The sequence below is a fragment of the Stylophora pistillata genome, chromosome 14 (assembly GCF_964205215.1).
Source record: "Stylophora pistillata chromosome 14, jaStyPist1.2, whole genome shotgun sequence".
NCBI lineage: Eukaryota > Metazoa > Cnidaria > Anthozoa > Scleractinia > Pocilloporidae > Stylophora > Stylophora pistillata.
The window spans coordinates 8,291,166-8,307,378 of NC_142532.1; the positions used below are offsets into that span (position 1 = coordinate 8,291,166).

The 16,213-nt window shown below is 38.6% G+C and overlaps 2 protein-coding genes across 3 annotated transcripts in view; both read right to left on the reverse strand.

Moving 5' to 3' along the window:
- LOC111333171 (uncharacterized) overlaps window positions 1–16,213 on the reverse strand; it is a 109,641-nt gene that overhangs the window by 8,180 nt on the left and 85,248 nt on the right. The gene's annotated exons all lie outside the window — the stretch shown is intronic.
- Window positions 15,106–16,213, reverse strand: part of LOC148716375 (uncharacterized) — a 3,915-nt gene continuing 2,807 nt past the window's right edge. For both annotated transcript variants that reach the window (XM_088744855.1, XM_088744854.1), the window contains exon 2: window positions 15,106–16,213. This exon is cut by the window's right edge. In XM_088744855.1, the coding sequence (XP_088600981.1) occupies window positions 15,423–16,213 (791 nt within the window). In that variant the 3' untranslated portion in view covers window positions 15,106–15,422.

The following is a 16,213-nucleotide window of genomic DNA, read 5'->3' on the forward strand; positions in this document are numbered from 1 at the left end:
GTCAGTTGCGACGTTCTGAGTAGCAAGTGACCTTGAACGAAAAGTAACTCCCTCCTCCTCCCCAGGGTAAGATTTGACCTAAACACGCTTTCGCCAAATATTCCAATTTTGCCCTTGTGCAGTAATCGGCTATGTTCGAATTTACCTCGTGAATTTCGCTATTATAGTGGTAGCGAGTTTGAATTTCCCTCGTGAATTAATATGTCATTGTTTGGCTTCTATGGCCATGTTTGAGACACTAAACAAAGGCTATTGTCTTTGAATTTTATCAGCTTTTCTTGATACGTATGTCGGCCGTAACCTTTTTCTCGTTTTGTCGGTAGTCAGTAGTATTTTTCGCCCTTTCTCGCTAACCGGTTAACCCCATTCACACCCTCATGAAACAACACATAACAAGGAACAAGCAATAACCGAAGTCATGCAAATTCTTTCTGCTGTAGGATTAAAACGTTTCGATGGCTGTTCTACACTATGGGAATCATTCATTGATGTACTCACGTTTGTAGTCATTATTTACGTAGTCTATATAACTGTTTTTGTTCAAATTATCTAACATAACGGGGGAGACACTCCCATTTTGCTGAGTACGCCCCTTGTGGCAAGCTATATTAGACTTGGTGTGCCGAATGCAAAAGAAATTCATCAGTTGGCAAAAAAAAAAAAACCTGGAATGAAAATCAGTATTTGAATCAAGTTTACCTTGCCAGTTGTTCACGCTTTAATAATGCATTTTTGGGGTGATAATGATCAAATTAAAATTATGTGCATTTGAAAACTTAGGCTACCTTTGAGTAACATAAAAACTGTAAAAATACCTGATGAGTCAGTAAAACTTAACCTGATACTCTGTTTAATCGATTTTTCTTCCAGAAAGAAAATGTTGGCTACACGCTAACAGCCGTAGCCAGTTATATGACAAGCTTTTGCCGCACGTCAAATAACTTTCGCTAGTATGGGGTCTGTTGAGATTGCACAAACAAAACACCAGAAAAGGACGAAACAATGAAGCTAGTATGAGTCAATTTGGAGTCTTTTTAAATTAGGGAAATATTTCATTGGTTTGTGCAAGTTGTAGGTTGAATAAACACCGATGATACTTAAAACTTTTAAACCATTTCAAAAGGATAAAGGCTGATAGTTTCAAAAGAAACTGTTTGGGGCTGCGTCGGTGGGAGTAACGCCTTTAAAAGCACACACAACCCACAATTCCTCTATTCGCTCCGACGAAGGGCTAACGCTCGAAACTTCAGCTTTTGTAATCGTTACGGTGACCAATTTACCATTTCAACTTTGTTGATATATCCAAATTATTTCGTTACTCCCACCGACGCAGCCCCAAACAATTTCTTTCGAAACTATCAGCCTTTATACCAAAATTATACATTGTTGTATTGTCTTGGATTTGCCTCTGGTGTCCACAAATACTTCGATAAACCTTAAAGTTGGCTATTGACATAATAAGATAACAGGACAGCATATTCGCAATGAGAATTAATCGTAGTGCACGTCCATAAACTATATTTACATTCTGTAGAACGCGTAAAACAGCCGTGGGAGTCGTATATAACATCAAAGCGAAACTAAGCATGCTCGTCGCCGATTGAAGAATGATCAGCGAGAAACAATCAGCCATTGTTTAATGGACATCACTGCTAGGATTAAAACTGTGGCAAAAATGAAATAAGTCCCGTTGCTTTCACCGATTGTACGAAGGCCTTTGATAAACTAATGTAAATCATCTTTATTATTCTTACTGTATATTGTGTAAAGTGATTTTAAATAATTTTTAGTATTCTTATTGTTATTGTAATCATATTTACACGACCCCACAAGCTCTCAGCTTTAAACCCCGTCGTGTTTAAATATAGGATATGATTGATTGATTGATTGATTGATTGATAAGTGTTGGCGAGTCATACACCACAGTTCAATTCCCTGAACACATCAAAAACGTTACCGAATAGAAAGGTTGGGCGATGATTCCCGTACAGAAATCAGTGAAAGCCAAACCATTCAGCAGCATACAAAATGGTGTTCGCATGAAATTCTTCCTCCATACCGCCGCCAAAATCAACGCATTTCCCGCCACAGCCACAGGTGAGAGAAAAGCGATGATAATAGAAGTCGGCAAGAAACGAGACGAGTGAAGGATACACTCCTGTCTTTGTGTAAGGTACACGGTGTGAACAAGCTGTTCTGATCCTGAGGATTAATACTGCTGCAGTGGGAGTTACACAATTATCACTAGACTTTGTAAATACAGTCCAATTTGTGTAAAATCGCACCGTATTGAGCGGTTACCCTGTAGTAGAGTTCAGCTGTCAAAGTCCTGAAATTTTCCCCTAAATTACTGCAGTTTTCATCTCTATGAAGCGGTCACCTTTACTTAGCAGTCGCAGTCACCATTTTCGGGCTGTTTATATTGTCCATCCCCTATATTGTACGGTGTCACTTCAAATAAACCACACAAATAAACCTAAGACAAGCCTTTAAGTTTAATCCATCTCCTGAAATCAATGCTAATAGTATTATGTCGATTTTTTGTACATTAAGTGTTCAATTTTAGAGCAAAGTTGCTTTTAATATCGTTTTTTACAATACCCTCTTACTGTGAAATATGTATTAACCGGTCAACCTGTATTACGCGGCGCTCCCGCCACTCCCCGTATGTGACCACTTAATACAGGTTACATCGCAGATAGTTTATTTTTTTTTCTTTTTTTCATGTATCTTCTAACACAAGAAGTTATTTCTCTTCCCAAGAGATGCCAATCTAATAATAAATTATTTCTGTTATGTAGCTTCCGAAGCTTGAGATCGTATGTCTTATAAGCAGAATTGAAAAAGCTGCTACATTTCATTTACATCAAGGCTTTATGCATCAAAAGTGGAGGAATTAACTTCTACAGTGTAAATAAAATTAACGTTGGTTAAATCTCTTTGTCTCCTCTCGGATATGAATTGGCAGACCTATGGAGAGCTTAATGGTTCTTGTAAAACGCTTTTGAAAACTGCGCATAAATTGTCATCAGAAATGAAAGTAATGGAAGAGTCCTGCATTTTGGTTATTTTAAAACACTAATTACTACTTAACTATTAATAATTAATTAAAAATTATAATCTTTGTTTAACGTGGAGGAACACTTGGCTGAAAGCTAGTTCACAGGTTTTCCACCAAACAACTGAAACAAATAATTCAAATTGAAAATAACATTATTAAAAATCCCAACTGGCCGAAAACAAACTACAGTTGGTTATTTACAAGCATGGCCGAGGAATTGAACTCGGAGCTACCGTGAAAGTTCGAGTCCAGGACTCGAACCCGGGAGCGGCGGATTGCGAGTCCGGCACGCTGACCACACTGCCTAAACTACTACTGCCTACTACTTTCAGGCTTGTCTGCGCTAAATCACCTGTACAAACAATTATTGAGAAATAAGTTGATTGCCCTTCGCGTGGTGAAAGAAGGTGTCGAAAGCACATTTTCTTAATAACTTCTAAGTACGTATCTATGAAAAGGGCTGGGATACAATTATGGAGTAAGTAAAGGCCACCCTTCTTATCTCCCTCTAGCTTCAATGAATCAGTTTCAGAGGTGTATCACTTTTTCGCGAGTACTAAGAAACGAGGTAAGGTATTTTTCATTCAGTCAACATTGCAAAATACTATCTTACCTATCTTGAAGAGATACGAAGCGCTCTTTATTATTTGCTTTATGAGGTTCAATTGACATAACAAAGCTCGGCGAGAAATTAAGTTTTTTTCCCTTTATCTTACATATTTTGATACTTTGATTTTCTCTGAATAAAAGCATCATAGGTAGTCTGAAAGTATTGAGAAGTATTCGGAAAGAACTCTCTGAGAGCCTAAATGATATAGAAAACAACAATATATTTAGTAGGTTCAATCTGCTTTAATTTCATATGGTCCACGACAAGTTTCTTTTCCTTTGTATTTTAAAAACCGTTCGAGCAGAAGGCCAATGCCATAAACAAGACGAATGACAATATGAGTTCACTCAGCCTCAAGCCGGGATTTCAAATGCGAAGGAGCAGTAATCTATCATCTTACGATTCAATTTCAAGGGATCATGGATTCTTTAAATGTGTCTTAGTTTGCCAGTTTTGACCCAGTTTTCGACGCGCCGTATTTAAATATGAACCTGACTGCCACGGGGCGGACTGATTCTCTCTGAATTCTAGGGTAGCACATCTGATAAAGTTCTTCAGCCTCATCCGATAATTTCTACTGAAAGAGAAGCATACGCAAGGATTTATGGCGCAACCAAAATGAGCCAGAACTTCTGCAACAGCTCGAATGAGAATGAAGATACAAGAAACAGATGAAATGGAAGTATAGAAATGAAGAGCTGCTTTTTCGTTTCCATGATTAGAACTGAAATTGTCTGAAGAAGTTAAAGGATCAAAATTGTCTTAGTTTGTTCAAGATTGCCTCTTCTTGTTACTCCAATGCTTCTCTGGAATAGCTTAGCGATTTTGTCTTCCTATATTTCGCGTTGTGGAAAACGGCGTCGAAAACCTATTTCTATGAATAAGTTTTAAAATGACTTTAATAGTTGACATACAGGTCATTGATAAATACTATTTATCTCCCCAGCCTTTTGCTGACGTCACTCACCCATAAATACAAATTGAAATTTGTATCAAGGGGGTGAGCGACGGTCATAAAGAAAAAGAGGAGGAGTGGGACGGCAACTTTCCTTTGCTAGCCTGAGCAGCAAGTGTTTCCGTGGAGTTTTCTGCACTGAAAAGCCGAATTCTGACTACACCCAGACGAGTTATTTAATATGAAAAGGATGAGTAAGTCATTCTTGTAATACACACATCCTAATATATTCTTGACTCGTGTATACTAAAACTGATGGGTTCTACTTTGAAAAGAACCTGTGCTACGCCAGATGCGAAAAACCATTAAAATAAAAAACAATCTTTAGAAGTGGCCAAAAAATAATGTGGAAACGTATTCCTCGTATAATGCAGCAGCACAATACCCCTTGGAGAGTGTAACTAACCTGGTTACACTACTAATCACAGAAAAATCAATTAACGCGGTGATATTTTACAGAGGGTTGGGAAACAAAAGTGCATCAAATAAGACTAAAAGAAGGTGGACAAAGACTGGGCGACCCAGAATGACTTAATTAAATTATTTTCCCGCGAAAAGCTTAAATAACCTGAACCTTCCATGATAACACACTAGCCTCTTCAACGTGCTATCAAATTATTAATTTCTGACTACTTCGTTTCCCGTGTCACTCAAACCTCAGAAATTACATCTCTCGTAGTTTTGCAGGAAACCTTCTCCTTCTCTCTCCTTCCCCCCTCTTCCGTCTTTTCGCTTTTCGGAACGTGATCTGCACTTTTTCAACCAAGAAAAATTCGTCTCTGGGATTTCACCACACAGTAATATCGTGCGTGGGAAATTAACGTCTCCTACCCCAAACCCTGCAGGAGACGGGACCTACGGCTTTACGTCTTATCCGAGAAGAGTGAAGCGACTTGCTTAGGGCCACAACGTAGTGCCCCAGCCAGGACTTGAACCCAGGCCGTCAGACCCAGAGTCCAGCGCTCTGACCACTGGACTACTCACGCCTCACAACCCGTTAATCGACAGCAGATAAAGGCGTATTCTTTGCATTTTCTTCTCACTACATAGGACATTGTATTTTAATTTCTCCTTAGCGTCTTCCAAAATATACCACAAGCTGTGGTGGACATTACGTTGGAAGAAATCGAAAGTGATGACGCAGGTATATTGGCAGCTGAAGGCTTTTGAAAAGTTCCGCAGTATGTGCACTTTCCTTAGTCTTAAAACTCATTAAATGGTCTTAAATGCAACCCTTTGCCTCTACTTGAAGTTAGACTTTAAGAGATATTTCTTTTACTGTGCGAAGAGATTGGAAAATGTTCTTGTTTTTCGCGATGAGCCATTGTTTCTGTATTTGGTGAAGGTATTTGCTTTCTCTTTTCTGTTGTGATTGTTCGAGTTGAGATAAATTTTACCCTTAAATGAAAAAGATTTCGCTCTAATAAGAAAAAAGAATGATTTGTTTATTTTGATAATCGGAGAAAGAGAGCAAGCTGTGTTCAAGAGTACAATAAACCCAATTGTTGCTCTACGAACTCAAGAATCTTTTCAAAGTCAGTTCAACCAGTCAATACAACGTTAATGGGCAAATCTTTGGTGTTACTGCCAGCTAATTTGAAACGGAAAAGTTATGCTCTTTAAGAGCATGTCAGTCTCATAGTGCTGATTCAGTTAGAGAAAAGTCCGTTTCAGAGTCAGGTTATACTGTTTATCTAATGTTTGATCATTAAGGAGATCAGTGCATCGAGCAAACAATATTTCCCTTTTTTTCTCTTTAAATCAATTAGTAGACCATTAAAGAACGGCTCACACGATTAGTTTTACTCACATCTCAGAGAAAGCAAAAGCACAAATTTGCGCGTGAGTTTTTGGGGATTGGAACGTCATTAACAACCTTTGACATATATAACCATTTTGAGTGTGCTGGTCAGCAGCTTCTGTTCATTTACACCTGTTAAATGTAAGCCAATGTGTCTTCTGTCGCACTTTTTTTCTTGTGCGGAATCAGAGTAGGCAATCCCTTGTAGAGAAGATGGGCCCATCTTCCCTGCTAAGATGACCAATCAGAATACAGAATTCGCTTCATATTTTCCTCGAGCGCTGCCAGTTATATAGTAAGACAGCATATCATGGCTCCCCGATGTGGTTAAACTCCAGTTTCCTCACGGCGCGTTTTAGGTAAGACCGATAACAGACTGGACTGAAGACAAGTGACTGGACTCTGATATTAAGTGAGGAATATTTTCAGTGTTAAGACTGCTAGTGCTCTAGATTACCGCATAATTACAACAAATATAGGTACTGGTTGAAATTTTAACTTTCTTTAGCTTGCATAGCGAGCAGTTTTGTGTGCGAAAAAGTAATGAGGGGAAAAGCAGCGAGAGGATTGGGATGAATGTAGAAACTTCGCCCCATATCCCTCGGCTCACTCAGAGCCCAAAACTGCCATTTACAGATGACTTCTCCAACTCGTGAATATTTGAAAAAATTTAAGAACGAACTTAAACTGCTGTTTGTCGCTCGACAAATTCTCTTCACATAAATTACAGATGGAAGCACCGCTGACACCCAAAAATTGTTTTAACTTCGAAAGTCAAACTTTCCACAAGATGAATTAGCAACCCTCGTCTACGTTTTGATTTTTCAACGTTTGGTATTTGACTACGAACAGTCCCTCCTTTAAGTCAGTGAAAAGAAAATTGATGGCTGCGCACCGCGAGGAACTTTGGAATTCAGGCCCTCGAAAGCGCGAGCGATTGCACACTATTCTCTTGGTGAAAGCTATGGCTAACATTTTTTATTTTTACGGCAGCAGAAGGTTAGGAAAATTAATATCATTTCTCTCCCCTCGTTTTTGCTGACGTCGCTGACCCCTTGATACAAATTTGAAATTTGTATCATGGGGTGAGCCACGGTCAAAAAGAAAGAGGAGAAGGTGGGGCGACAACTTCCTCTCTTAACCTAAATAGCAAGTGTTTCCGTGGGGTTGTCTGCACTAAAAAACCGAATTCTGACTACACCCAAACGAGTCTTTCAATGTTAAAAGTTTTTTAGGATGAGTCAGCCAGTCTTGTAGTATACGCATCCTTATACGATCTTAACTCGTGTACACTGAAAATGACGGGTTCTACCTTGAAAAGAACCTGAGCTACGCCAGATACGAAAAACCACTGAAAAAAACTCTTTAGAAGTGGCCCAAAAATATGCAATCGTATTCCTCATCTAATACAGCAGCACGATACCCCACGGAGAGGGTAACTAACCTGGTTACACTACTACTAATCACACAGAAAAAATCAATGAATGTAGCGATATTTTACAGAGAGTTGGAAAACAAAATTGCATCAAATAAGACCAAAAGAAGGTGCCCAAAGATAAGACTGGCTGACATAGAATGGCTTAATGTTCCCGCGAAACGCTTGAATAATCCGAAACATCTATGCCACGCGAGCCTCTTCAACGTGCCATCAAAATATTAATTGTTAGTTTGTTTATTATTATTTTATTGAATATTACAAGGAAATTTACACAACCCGCATATAGCATTAGCTGGTCTTGGCGGGTATTAATAATAAAATAAGTAAATACTACACATTGCAAGCTAAAGAAGTTTTATTACCACAATAAACTAAAGAGATTTTACAATAAACTAAAGAGATTTCATTACTACAATATTATTGGGGTTATAAGCCATGCATTAGTTTACTACATTATAAGCTAAAAGATACGTACAGTTGTCGTACAAATTAAATACAATAAAATTACTAGTGAGTTAAAACAAGACACAATAATCAAATACAGGCAGAGCAGACTGGAAAGTAGAGAGGAGAGAATTGTGATATACGGATGTGAGCGAAGTACTACAGTTATAATTTTCGATAATCATTGGTATTGAATTTCAATATTAGTGAATGGGCGTCAACATAATAGTCCTCAATCCCAAGTATAGCCTGGCAAAGGCAACTTATGCATTTTCCTTTTAAATGCTCTTTTCGTGAGCTTACGTAAGTCAGGGTTTAGACAGTTCCATAACCTCGTACCAAACGCAGAGAAAGACTTAAATTTCATATGCAATCTAGATTTCTGTACATAAAAGTTCTCTGTGGAAGAAAAACGCGTGTTATATGCATGGACGTCAGATGAATTAACAAAAAGTTCGCGAATATTCCTAGGTGTAGAGCTAGTAGAAACGTCATGCATTATGGCAGAAATGGTTTCAAAATAGAGCATATTAATGGGTAGGATACACGAAGTTATAAAAGGAGAGATAGCATGAGATATTTTGCTGGAGAAGAAAATCAATCGGAGTGCACGCTTTTGTGAGGTAAGAATCTTTTTTAAATCACTCTGAGCTGCCTGGTCCAAAGCAGCTATGCCGTAGAGCTTGTAGGAAAAAATCAGCGAACGGTAAATTTGAAGAAGGGTATTTAAAGGTACATGATGTCTATACCTACCAATTATACTGACTATTTTGCTAATCTTCGAAGCAATATGATGAATATGAGGCCTCCAGGTTAAGTTCTTGTCAATTAGTACACCCAAAAATTTTACGTAATCTTTGCATTCAAGAAGTGTGAATCCATTGTTGTTGTTATCCGGAATTCTGATACATAGCTGATGATTAATTTTTTTTTTGTGCTGGCCTAAACACGACAAAATTCTATTTCTTCACGTTAATGGTTAGTTTCTTAGCATTAAGCCAATCACAAACATTTTTTAACTCATTATTAACTACGGTTTCTAGGGATTTCAAGTCCTTTTCAGCATATAACAGGTTTGTGTCATCAGCAAACAGATAAAAGCCAAGTTTATTGCTACAAAGATGAATGTTATTAATATAAATCAAGAAAAGTAAGGGGCCTAACACAGATCCTTGTGGAACTCCAGTTACCGAGTTTTTCTTAGATGAAATATAGTCATTATCAATATGCGTTGTTTGCGTTCGATTAGTTAAGTACGACGAGAATCACTCATGTACAATACCTCTTATCCTATGATGGTGCAATTTCTCAAGTAGAATAGTGTGATTGACAGTATCAAACGCTTTTTTAAAATCGAGAAAAATACCACATGTGAAAATTTTCTTGTCCATATTAGTTTGTACTGTATTCACTATTTCCAAAATTGTATGCTGAGTGGAAAATTTCTCTCTGAAGCCATACTGGGCTTCAAATAATAGTTTATTATATTCCATGTATGATTTCAATCGATTGTACATAATTTTTTCAAAGATTATATTGAAGACGGAGAGTAGTGAAATAGGACGGTAGTTGCTAGGGTCGGTCTCATAGTCGCCCTTTTATACCGGGATAACTTTTGCATGTTTTAGCTTCGAAGGATATTTTCCACTTTGGACAGAGGTTGATAAGCCCAGCTAGTGGTGAAGCGAGTATGCTCTTTGCACATTTCAAAACACGAATATGGCATGAATATACTCCATAAGCCTTATTTGGTGGTAAAAGCGAGATTTCTAGTTCGATATCTGATGAAATGACTGGTTCAAAGAAACAGGAAGTGGTAAAATTGATATTTGTTAAGTATTCGTTATAGTCGGATAATTACTATAACCTTGTACATTTGCCGCTAGCTTTTGGCCAACCGTAGAAAAGGAATCGTTTAGTAATTCGGCTGGGTTACATGTCATACCATTCCCGTTTAACAACAACAAACATATGAAACATATGTATGAACTGCGGTTATGAAACGTATATATGCACGATCCTTCGCAGTAAAGCACTATTTGAGCAATAGTGAAAATCAGACCTGAAAAAAAAAAAAAATTTCAGGCCTGTACGGGATTCGAACCACTGACCTCTGCGATACTAGTGCAGCGCTCAGAGGTCAGTGGTTCGAATCCCGTACAGGCCTGAAATTTTTTTTTTTTTTTTTTTTTTTCAGGTCTGATTTTCACTATTGCTCAAATAGTGCTTTACTGCGAAGGATCGTGCATATATACATTCCCGTTTAGTCGTTTAAGGCCAGCAATGGGTTTGATTTTCTTTTGTTTCGGTTCAGTACGTCGTTGATTCCAATCCATGTTTTCTTCATATCGTTCATGTGTTGTGTGAAATATTTGTGATAATAGAGCTTTTTACTACGACGAATTAGAGATGTAGTTTTGTTTCGATAGAGTTTGTATTTGTCGGTATCCCCTGAGGCGAATAGAGCGTTTTTAATTTTTATAGATTTCATTAGCCCTTTGGAAATCCACGGTTTTAAGGATTACCTGAATTTTCGCTTTGATAGAGGTTTAAGCGGAGCATGTTTGTTTATCAGTTTATTAAGTTTGTTATAAATTTTTGAAAAAGCGATATCGATATTTCCATTTGTTCTTGCAAGAATCGATTCCCAGCCCACTTGCGCTAATTCAGAGTTATAATCCTCTTCTGAAAACCTAGAGAAGTCACGCACCATGGTCTTTTTAGGGAAATTTGTTTCGCAGGAGAATTCAGTCAAGCAGAATTGACAGTAGTGGTCGCTTATGTCTGAGATAACGTTGCCACTCGTGATTCTTCCACAATTTTTATTTACAAAATTGTTGTCAATTAGAGTGGCCGAGTTGCTGTATACTCTAGTTGGTTTATCAATCGTTGGAATGAACGAGTAGCTTTGTAAGGTGAGTAAGAACTCTTTAGTGAAATTACAGGTCTCGGCATTGAGGAGGTTTATGTTGAAATCACCCATTATGTAAACTGTCTTCTCGGACTGGTTGAATCTCTCGAGGGCTTCATCAAAATATGCCTGAAAGCTCTCTGGGGAATTGTGCTCTGTAGATTGTTCCACAGATAATATTGCTTTTCTTTTCAAAAAGAAACTCCACCCAGAGAGCTTGGAAGGCGTTGGTTGACGTTTTTTCTATTATCTTATACTTAAATTTGTCACTAATGTACATACCAACACCTCCGGCGGAAAGAGGTGATGGAACGAATTCAAATTCATAACCTGGCAGAAATGGTAAATGATCTGGTAAATCAAAATTTGTAATTTTAGTCTCAGTTACCCTAAAACACTGAAATAATACTCCAGTTCGTTTAATAGATGAGTTTCTAAATTTTCAAAATTTCGTTTCAGGCTTCTGAAATTGTTGTGAAGTAAAGAAAACTTCGGAATTCCAGTTCTGGTACCGACATTCAAGCCTTTTTTCAGTAGGTGAAAACTGTACGGAGAATAATTATATTGGCTTCGTATTTTTAAATTAGGAAGGTTAAAATCGGGGTTGATATTGCTACCTGTGTTTAGGCTAAATAAGTCAAGGTCATGGAAACTAGTGAGTTTTTCGAGGTACTTCTTAGTTGGAAAGGAGCTAGGTATAAGATTATTGAATTGGCCATGGATTGGGATAAAGTTTATACCAAAATAAGGGAGTTCTTTGAGAAGCAATCTCGCTGTGTTATTAGAGCTCTTAACAGACATATTTTAGGTAAATTTCATATACTTATCGTAAAATTTTCTGTAGATCCTCGACATCCTTGATCTTCAGCACGCGGGAATCCGGTCCTTGTGAAGATAAACACACGAATTCTTAGCCCAACAGAATTCAAAGTGATAATCAGTTTTAAATTTTTTTGCTTCGGAGAAGACATTCTGCATTTTAGGTGTGAGATAGTTGAAAAGTCGAACAGAGGATAAGGACGTTCGGTCAGGCAGACCAAGGTTAATAGGATTTAGAACATAGCTAGCAGAGTCGCTCAATTAAATTCATTATACGTAAGCGTGCTCAAAATCCCGATAGTGTATGCTGATAGCGTCAGCAAATCCGACTTCGCCAGAACTTTTTTTTTCGCGCGAGCGGCCATTGTTAGCGCGGGGAAAAATAATATATTTCGCGACAATAATGGATACAAACAGAAACTCGGCCTACTAGTCCGAAAACGAAGACAATGTTTCGACCTTTTCCCTTGGGCTAGAGCTCTTAAATGAGGCAGAAAGAGAGAAAAACAAAGGAAAAGGAGACTCGGAAACAGTGCCGTCACGATTCGCTTCAACTGATACTGTTGTCCGTTTTTCGCGTCGGATTTGATGCACAATTCCACCGGCTATGTTCTAAAACAATTGGTTCATGCTTTTAGCTGTGCACTATCGAGTTATGGAGCACGTGGGAAGTTTGGAGAGCACTCAAGAAGCTAGAGTTTCCCTCGGCTATCGCCTCGGGCAACTCTTACGCTTTTTTCGTGCTCTCCAAACTTCCCGCGTGCTCCGTAAGTCGATAGTGCACGCTAAAGCATGAACCAATTGTTAATTGGTTTACAAGGATCTTTCCGTCGAGCCATAACCGCCTCTTTTGCTAGTCTCCTTGTAAACTTGCCTATAATTGGCTTCGGCAAATTCCCGGCACTTCTGAGTGGCACTCGATGCGCTATGTCTACTTCCTGTAAGCTAATATTCGTTCCCATCTCGGCTAACAATTTAGCACATAATTTTCTCGTAACTTCTGCCGTTTCCTGACTGAGTTCAGGTACTCCTACATACAATCTTGATGTTGCACTGGAACTTGTACTCCTCGATGGCATCAATCGCCTTCCCTACCTCATCAACTTTCGCACTCACTTGGGCAAGACGAGCAGTTAACCGCCTGAGCTCTGCTTCTGCTCTAGTTTGGACAGATTGAAAATCTGCTTGCTTATTTGTGGGAGATCGTTGGTCTCACTCAGCCTGTGCTGTTGCTGATGTTGACTCGTCGCCATCTTTGTTAGCTAACTGTGATTTGAGATTCTTGATCTCTTCAGCGAGATCTTCAATTTGAGCTCTAGATTCTTCTTCTTTAACGATGAACTAGAGTCACTCGGCATATTGATGATTGAAAATTAGACAATTACTGAAGAAAATAGTATACAATGCACGAAGAAAACGTTGAAAAAGTTGAGGCTAGGACGGAGATGCAAACTATGCGTCCATCTTGGTCGCTCATCGCTGACTAATATTTCTGATTAATTTCTGATTAATTTCTGATTAATTCGTTTCCCATGTCACTTTTAAGTGAGAAAACGTCACAAATTACATTTTTCGTATTTTTGCAGGAAACCTTCGCCTTCTCTCTCCTTCCCACCTCCTTCTTTTTGCTCTCGCCCCATTTCGTGCGCGTCCAAACAACGGACGTCGGCCTTTCAATGCAGAAAATTCCACACTCACTACGCAGGCTATTCTACGGTGGCTCTCAAGGGCCATCCACCTACAAGAATTTTCATGACTTTATCGCGCGATAAGTTTTGGTAAGTCCATTCATTCAAAAAATTTGCAATCAACATCATCGCGCGATAGAACAACTTATCGCGCGATACAACAACTTATCGCGCGATAGAACTTATCGCGCGATAGAACAACTTATCGCGCGATAGAAGTACTTATCGCGCGATAGAACAACTTATCGCGCGATAGAGTGTTCTATCGCGCAAAAGAACAACTTATCGCGCGATAGATCAACTTATCCCGCGATAGATAATATTATCGCGCGATAATTTTATTACTAGCTCCCATAGCCCCACAACCATTAGCACGTGGTCAGATCTATAGCAAGATGGCGGACCAAAAGGTGAGTAACTGTCCACGAAATAAAGACTTTTATTCTAGATTTTTGAGCAAGAGATGGCAATCTTTGGATGAAATTAAAATATATTTCTATGCTATCTTAGTATGTGAGGTTAAAGATATGAGGGACTTTATTGCTCTATATTTGAAAGATTGTTTATGAATATAAGGTGTAGGGATACGTTTTTAAACTATATAAGGTGTATAAGGTGAAAGATTGTTTATGAATATAAGGCGTAGAAAGCATAGAAATATAATTTAATTTAATTTAACCCAAAGATTACCGTCTCTTGCTCAAAAATCAAGAATAAAAGTCTTTATTTCTTGGACAATTACTCGCGTTCGAAACTTGGTCCGCCATCTTGCTATGGATGTGACCACGTGCTAATGGTCGTGGGGCCATGGGAGCTAGTAATAAAATTATCGCGCGATAATTATTATCTATCGCGCGATAAGTTGTTCTATCGCGCGATAAGTTGTTCTATCGCGCGATAAAGTGTTCTATCGCACGATAAGTTGTTCTATCGCGCGATAAGTTGTTCTATCGCGCGATAAAGTGTTCTATCGCACGATAAGTTGTTCTATCGCGCGATAAGTTGTTCTATCGCGCGATACAGTGTTCTATCGCGCGATAAGTTGTTCTATCGCGCGATAAGTTTATCTATCGCGCGATAATGATGATTGCAATTTTTTGGAATGAATGGACTTAGCAAAACTTATCGCGCGATAAAGTCATGAAAATTTTTGTAGGTGGATGAGCCACCGTACTATTCCCCTGCCCTCTCCCCCTACCGTCCACTCTAACTGTAAATCGAAAATGGAAGGTTGGATATACGATCAAAAGCTTCTAATGTTAATGCATTGCAGGCTAATTTTTCATCGGAACGTGATCTGCACTTTTAAAACTAAGAAAAAGCAGTCTTTGCGATTTGCATTTAAACACTTATGGTTTTTGGTAATTACAAAGTGGCGTTTTTTTATTATATATGCTTTATTTCAAAAAGTACAAAAAATCCTCAAAAATTACAAAGCATTCGTTTAACTACACTTTCCACTTTCTCGAGTAAGCTTTAATCAGACTTGTAAAACAAAATGTGCTCTAACTGACAGGAGCAGGTATAAATAATTGAGCATACTGCGGGTAGCCAATTTCTCCAAGGTGCAAAGTTAATGTTAGAAAATGTTATTGTAAAGAAAAGACGAAAAAGAATTGAAAATAACAGTTTAGAGCCTGTTAGTTAGAGGGAGAACACCAAACTTTGTCTTTAAAACGGAAGTCTCTGCTTAACTTAGGTTATTGTACGAACTGCTTTTTCCATGTGATCATCGTAATGCTTTTGCAAGGAGTCCTCCGTGCGAAATATCTTCTGACAAATCCAGCAGCTAAACTCTCCACCCAAATGCACTTTGTTATGAAGGCGAAGGCTCTCAGCTCGGCCAAAGGACTTGTCACAATCCTTACATTTAAAGTGTTTTTCTCCAGTATGTACCCTGCTGTGAAGGCGAAGGGTTCCAGCTCGACCGAAGCACTTGTTACAAACCTTGCAGTTAAAAGGCTTTTCTCCCGTATGAACCCTGAGATGTTCTCGAAGTTGTTTCGCTAGCCTAAAGCACTTGCTACAAACCTTGCATTTAAAAGGCTTTTCACCAGTATGTACACTGTGATGTTGTCGAAGAGTTCCTCCTTGGCTAAAGCTCTTATCACAAATCCTACACTTAAAAGGCTTTTCTCCCGTATGAACCCTGTGATGTTCTCGAAGGTATCCTGCATGGCTAAAGCACTTGCTACAAACCTTGCACTTAAAAGGCTTTTCTCCCGTATGAACCCTGTGATGTTCTCGAAGGTGTCCTGCTTGGCTAAAGCTCTTGTCACAAATCCTACACTTAAAAGACTTTTCTCCAGTATGTACCCTGTTGTGACAACGAAGGATGTCAGATCGGCCAAAGGACTTGTCACAAACCTTACACTTAAAAGGCTTTTCTCCAGTATGTACCCTGTTATGACGGCGAAGATTTACTGCGTGACTAAAGCGCTTGTCACAAACCATGCACTTTAAAGGCTTTTCTCTCGTGTGTATCC